This window comes from Halichoeres trimaculatus, unplaced genomic scaffold, assembly GCF_033239565.1.
Source record: "Halichoeres trimaculatus isolate MK-OKI-2021-1 unplaced genomic scaffold, fHalTri1.1 fHalTri1_scaffold_17, whole genome shotgun sequence".
Lineage (NCBI taxonomy): Eukaryota > Metazoa > Chordata > Actinopteri > Labriformes > Labridae > Halichoeres > Halichoeres trimaculatus.
In genome coordinates this window covers 14,682,111-14,688,730 of record NW_027437195.1, presented here as the reverse complement: position 1 = coordinate 14,688,730, position 6,620 = coordinate 14,682,111, and the positions used below count along the sequence as shown (strand labels likewise).

The 6,620-nt window shown below is 41.8% G+C and overlaps 1 protein-coding gene across 1 annotated transcript; it reads right to left on the bottom strand.

Moving 5' to 3' along the window:
- Positions 1–322: 322 nt before the first annotated feature.
- On the bottom strand, positions 323–6,544 carry msh4 (mutS homolog 4). The gene is made up of 19 exons (XM_074692125.1): positions 6,144–6,544; positions 5,593–5,918; positions 5,397–5,507; positions 5,141–5,256; positions 4,872–5,045; positions 4,599–4,771; positions 4,442–4,509; positions 4,239–4,313; positions 4,069–4,133; positions 3,811–3,980; positions 3,593–3,729; positions 3,354–3,457; positions 2,674–2,798; positions 1,907–2,107; positions 1,701–1,819; positions 1,475–1,603; positions 1,090–1,264; positions 918–1,006; positions 323–760 (listed from the first exon to the last, which is right to left on the bottom strand). The coding sequence occupies exons 1-19, from the start codon at positions 6,337–6,339 to the stop codon at positions 551–553; spliced, it is 2,763 nt and encodes a 920-aa protein (XP_074548226.1). The 5' UTR covers positions 6,340–6,544; the 3' UTR covers positions 323–550.
- Positions 6,545–6,620: the final 76 nt, after the last annotated feature.

Genomic DNA, 6,620 nt, shown 5'->3' with positions numbered 1-6,620 from the left:
TGTTTTAGTTGACTAAAACTGTAGTTTTAGTTTAGTTTCATTGGTTTAAGTGAAAGTTTTGTAGTAGGACATTCGTCTGGGGCAAGATATAAAGATGCCAAGAAAAGCTCTTAGTTGTAAAACTCAACACAGCAGATCATTTTGAAAATGTGTTTAATTTAAAAAGATGAATAAGCACAACCCCAAAGTAAAGACAAACCACATAAAGATGTGTCATGCTCTGTGTGTGATTTTTATTTTTTTAATCAACACCACAGAGCAAAATCATTTTCTCTAAAGTTTTAGTCTTTAGGTTTGTTAAATAACAGTTTTACTTCTCTTCTTTTTAAAATCTTATTTTTTGTTGTTCATTCAGCATTTTTTCCTGACATTCTGGTTCTTGTTCTTACATTTTTTCTTTATTATTATGAAAAGCTTATGTTATTTGATTCCCAGTTTGAAACAGTAGCCCAATAGGTTAAACAAACAGTGATCATTAGTCAAAGATCTAGTCCTCTAAATGTATCACTGCCCCACCCCACAGCTTCCCCCCTCTGTAAGGCTGAGTCAGTCATTCCTCTGCTGTGTCAGTAGACGCTGACTGTCCTGCTGGCTGCCCTGCTGCCTGCAGCTCTGCCTCAAACTGCTTCTTCAGAACCTTCAGATACATACGCAGGCTGTCTGGGTCCAGTCTCGAGTTCCTGGCAGTCTGCAGGAGGCGGGTGGCAAGGTGGTACACAGCTCTCTGCCGCAGTGTTTCTGGGTCACTCTGATGTTTGGTCTAGAGCAAAAAAAACACCATGGATCTTTACCTGGCCAATTTCTGATACGTATCCTAGGATTTATTATCTCTCAACAGAAGCCATAGCACTGCTGGTCTGTCTTATTTTTTGGGTCTTGTACTAGTTAACAAGAATTGTGGTTATAATAAAACCTACTAAAAGTTGCTGGCGGACTTTTGAAGCAAATGTTTTAGCTTCTTGAATTATGTCTGGAGGAAGAGCAGTCATCTCAGCGGCTCTCAGTCCTAAAGAGAGAGAGATAAAATAAGCCATGAAACCGCTTTCACACCCAGTTCCAGAAACATCTTATTGGATGTCACTGAGCTACCATAGTGTCTCTCTTCAGAGCATCCTCGATTCAGCAGGAATGTGTACACCACACCTTCAGCACCAGTGATACTACTGCGTGTGTGCTGGACCTCCATGTGCTGATTCTCCACGTTGGGATACATGGACTCTAATTGGCACAGCTCAAGGAAATGAGTGGCGAACAGGGTGAACGCCTGTTAACATGAGGGGAAACAGCACACACCCTTAACGATCATAACAATAGTGAGCACATGCTATTCCTGTTTGGTTCACTACCTTACTCAGTGACGTGATTATAGCAGACAATTACATGTTAAATTATGCAGAAAAAGAATCTGATCCTTCTGGTTTTTAATATGAGGGAAAGGATTTGCAGTTCAGTTCTGTAAAGGTGGATACTATACCTTAAGGTTAAGGAGGAACTCACAGACTGAGTGACAGATTCCAATGCCCTCCTCAGCACTGGTACCACGCCCCAACTCATCTATGATGATCAGGGACCGGTCACTTACATTGTGAATTATGTACGAGATCTTTGGGGAGGAAATATAAAGTCAATTATAATTTCATGACCCCATACCCAATCAAAAGGCACATGTGCAGGTCAAATGTATTAAAAAAAGATCATACCTCCTTCATTTCCAGCATAAAGGTGGAGCAGCTAGTTTCAAAATCATCATCAACACCAATTCTGGTGAAAATCTGGTCTGCAACTCGGAAAGAAGCGTACTCAGCTGGGACAAAAGAGCCTGGAATGATAATGAAGGGGGGTTAAAAAAAAATCAGATCAAATGATTATCATAGAAACATGTGATGCTAAACGGTTTGCTGCTGACCTATCTGAGCCATGATCTGACACAGCGCCACCTGTTTGAGGTAGGTGGATTTGCCGCTCATGTTGGGTCCAGTGATGATGACAAAGTTGGTGCCCTCAGAGATGTAGCTATTGTTCGCCACAGGCTGCTGCCCAGCCATCCGCTCCAGAACGGGGTGACGTCCCTGCTTGATGGCTAGTGTGTCTGTGAACTCTGGACGCACTGACAGCAGGAAAGAAGAACATGAATCACTGCCTATATTTAATGTTTCTTTTTCTCTCTTTTATCACTCATCACAAGTCAGTGCACGCATCATGTTAACAGAAAACTATATGCCGTAGTCTCACTCAATCTGTTTTTAAATGGCATTGGAAGTTGGTTGGAGTGGAAGGTGTGTCACTGTGTAACAAAATAGATTTCTAAGAGAGGTGTGAGCAGCAGTAGCAACAGCCAGCCAGCTCCTCTGCTGGGGAGATTTTTCTCGGTAAATACAGCGCACCAGTGCACACTTATGTAACAAGGGTAATCTGAGTACAAGCTGGCGGGGATGGAAGGGGGCAGGCACTCAGCACATGTATATGGAGCTACACTTTCAGACAGCTGAGGGGCAGCGTTCACAGCCCACGTGGCTGGAGCTGCCAGCGACCCACACAGAAAAGGATCAGAGGCCTCAATGGAATACTTTCTGGCTGTCATAACTGGGTGATGCCTTATGTGCATGAGACACTCCTTCAGACAACAGTTCACCTCAAGGGTAATGTAACAGTCTGACAGCGGTTCACTCTTACCGTAGTCTGAGATGGTGCATGCATAAGCCAGTGATAGCAACATGTCCAGCATGGATACAGCATCAGAGAGCTTGTAGAGGCAGTGGATGTGCTGGTGGATAGTGCTCAGCAGCTGACATATCACCCTGTATAGTGACAGGTTAGATGCTAAACAAGCAAAGCACTGGAAGAAAATATTTTCTAGCAAACAGCACACCCTAGTGGACAAAAAATAGGAAAAAAAAAAGAGCTTATCAGCCATTACTAACATGAAAACTAATAAGATGGACAAGTGTTGACTTGCAGCGCATCCTTTTAAGATATGAGTTGACTAATTGACTTTATAATTTAATTTAACTAATAAATCATTTTGTGGCCATTAATTGGGGGTTATGTCAGACATTAAATTACAATAGTTTTAAAGCTGCCGGTGTTTTAACACTTTTTAGGATATAATTCTGATTATGTACTCTCTTCTGCTTGGATAACATTTCATTACATAGAACAAAAGGTTTCCAGGGACCTTAACTGTCAGATTGGTCAATTCATCATAAAAAATCTGATTACTACTCAACAAATTCTATTAACACTCTAACAAAGGATAGTCCTTGCAATTTTCCTTTTAATGTGTATCAGTTTAATCAAGTCCTACAATTCATTACTGTGTGTGTTTGTGAGTCAAAGGATCATATAATCCTCACACGTAAGACATGTGAAAGATCTCCCTCAGGGCCTCATCACAGCGATCATTCATCTTCATCAGGTCAGCAGTGGTGAAGCTGTAGTTGTTCTTGTGCTTGGTAACCTTACATATAACAGAAGATAAAACTATTCATTCATTCAGTTATTTAAATGATTTAGGGTCTTTTCTTCTCTCAAATCCATGGAAAAGTTGTCCTCGTCAGTGTTTTTAAATACCCCTGTGATAAGTTTACTACACCTTAATAAACTCTGCTGGGAGTTTCCCCTCTGATATGACCACTCCCTCAAGCTTCATCTGGATAAAGAAACCTCGAGCTGTGCTGAAGCTGGTCCGCATTGGCCAACCATATTTCTCCCCCGTCTGGCTCACCAAGTCTGTCAAACACAATCCCATTCAGTTACTTTGCATTATTATCCCAAACCAAAAGTTTTACAGGAAAAAAGCAAAATAAACACCTGCAATGTCATCCACGATCTCAGTGTAAGCTCTACGCGCAATGTCAAGGAACTCGTTGATGTTTGGGCGGACAGCATAGCACTTCTGCGTGCGCATGTTCAGGCTCCCCTTCAAGTACGTAGTGTCATCATTTATCACTGTTTTGATCTGCTCCAGGATCATGTCAAACCTGAGGTGGAAGTCAAAGATACAACATAGCAAGTTGTAGACACTACATGATTATAAATTCACGTCAAACAAAAGCAAAGGGCCTTTACCTGTTGTCTTCAAGGGAAGTGCTGTATGCTTTGAGCAGGGCTGTGTTGCAGTTCTTCAACGCCAGCTGTCAATAAAGTACAATGCTTAAAGGATTTATTATTTGTGTTTAAAAACTGTGATTTTTCAGCAGTGTTTTTTTTAACCCTCATAGTGTACTATACAAACAGACCCTGAGCCTTGGCACCAGATCCAATGTGTGTTTCAGCTGAATGACATGTGTAATCTTTGCTTCAGCAGCCTGAACCTGTAGAAAAACAACAGTCTCACATGAAAGGCCGATAGAGAAGAGAATCTAAAACTTACATGTAAATTCTTTTAACAGCAAGACATTCCTTGGCAATAAAATCATCCTGTACAAAAAGCTGTACATACGGTTTCCTGCTTTGGGATTTGGACGAGAACAGAGAGCAGCTGGTCAATGTCCAGGAAATGACCAATGGCTGAGAAGTGCAAAAGATCACATATTCAAACCCTGTGTCACAACTTCAGTTTGATCATGAACAGAGTTTAATGGGTCAATAATCTTTACCATTCTTGAGGCCAAAGAAAAGCTCCTCGTCCTGCAGCATCTCTTGTATAGTGTCTAAACGTATGTTGATGGTGTCCACATCAACCAGAGGCTCCAGAATATTTGAGCGCAACCTTCTAGCACCACCCGGTGTTTTGGTGTGGTTAAGTACTCCTAAAAGACTATGCTCACATCTTTGCACAGATAGACAAATACAAACAAATGTACCACCTTTGTGACTAGAAGCACTATGCAAACCTGATACTGTAGATGCTACAGTTCTGCATCTCTTACCTGGGGTCTCTGTTATTGAGGACCAATTCCAAGTTGGAGGCTGATGCTGAGTCGATCATTGCTGTCTGTTCACTCCCCTTGAAACTCACTTTGAAGGATTTTGGAGCGTAGACAGAGTTCTGAATGAACTCTAAATATTTCAGCAAAGCAGCTGCTGCTGCTAGGCAATAATACCTGAACAGATCATGACACGTGGTTGCATAAAATGGGAAGCAGTACAGTACAGTACAGTACAGCTTTGTCTATTCATTTTTCACTTAGTGGCGCACTTAGCTTGCACTTCCATGAGGACGGTGCCAAATTCTGGAGCACACAGCTGCTGAATGTATTCCAGTCCTTTCCTTTCATTAAAGTACTTCCTTTGGACAGCGGTGAAAGCAACTCCCTGATGGAAATACAACAATCAAATAATTAAATAACCTAAAATTAGCCAGTGATACCATGGAAAACACATAAGATGATACTTTCAGTATTAAAAGTGAGCATTTAGATGAATTCATTGTTTGCGTTTATTCAGCATGGTACCGGGAAGTTTTCTTTTATGAGGTTGAACAGCTTTGTCCCTTTCCCCTTCTCACTGGCTGTGTCTGGCATCAGTATTTCCAGTGGCACTGAGATGTTAATCTTGGTTATTACCTTCAGAAAAGAAAATGTAGCTGAGACATGAGTGCGTGTATGGCCATGATAAACAGTAATAACTCCATGTTAAAAGCTTGGTTACCTTGGCATATGTCCCAGTGTCTGCAAACTGAGAGAGTATGAGCTCTGGACATTTCAAGTTGAGACTGGCCATACCAATCTCTCCTCTGGCCAATCCACGCCCTTCAACCACAGCCACAACCACTGAGGCCCCAGAGGCTGTGGTTGCAGAGGATGAAGTACCGGTACTACCAGTACGATCTATAAGTGGTGTTCGTGCAGGGTGTGACCCAGTTGTTCCCCTGACACTTGGTGTCCCTCTACGGTTGTAGATGGGTGTGCTGTCTGAGGTCGATGCTCTGACAGATGAATTTGTCACGCCTAACCTGAAGCAGTGAGGAAACTGACCTGTGCCAAAGCATAATAAGAAGACATGTAACCACAGTATACTCTCAATAGACAAGGGTGTTAAAATTATCCTTCTGTTTTGAAAACAAACTCAAAGACCTGGGAATGTATAATTGAGAAGGTTGTTGTTTTATATCTAATCATACATTATCAAGTTTCCAAACTGTCTGGTGGAGTAAAATGCTAATGTTAGCTTAAAATACCTCAGCTGTCTGATGATAATACCTGAGGGTAGTCGAGGGAGTGATGGATCAAAGCTGGAGCTCGTACTGCATTCATCTGAACCGCCGTGTGATGATCCACATGAAGCTGATGCGAACGAAGTAGTTTCATTCAATCCTCTTCTGTCTATTGTGGACACTCGTTCACATTCTGGGGTGTCATCACCAGGTGTAACCTCCTCTGTGCTGCTATGAAACATGTTAAACCCCTTTATATAGACACTCAAATGGTTGTCAACTTCTTCCTAAATAAAGCCACTTATGTCGCTACCTTGCAGTCTATGGTTACGAGAAAAAAAACGCATTAGACGAACGTGAATGTAACCGACCAACTTGGCGCCTGTAAGAGTCACTACCAATTGCGCATGTGCGTGCACTCGATTCGATTCGACTCCGATTCAACTGCCGCTTGGTAGAAGACTCAAGTGAAGTTAGTAGTTCGATACAGTAAATTCATTGATATATATATATATATATATAT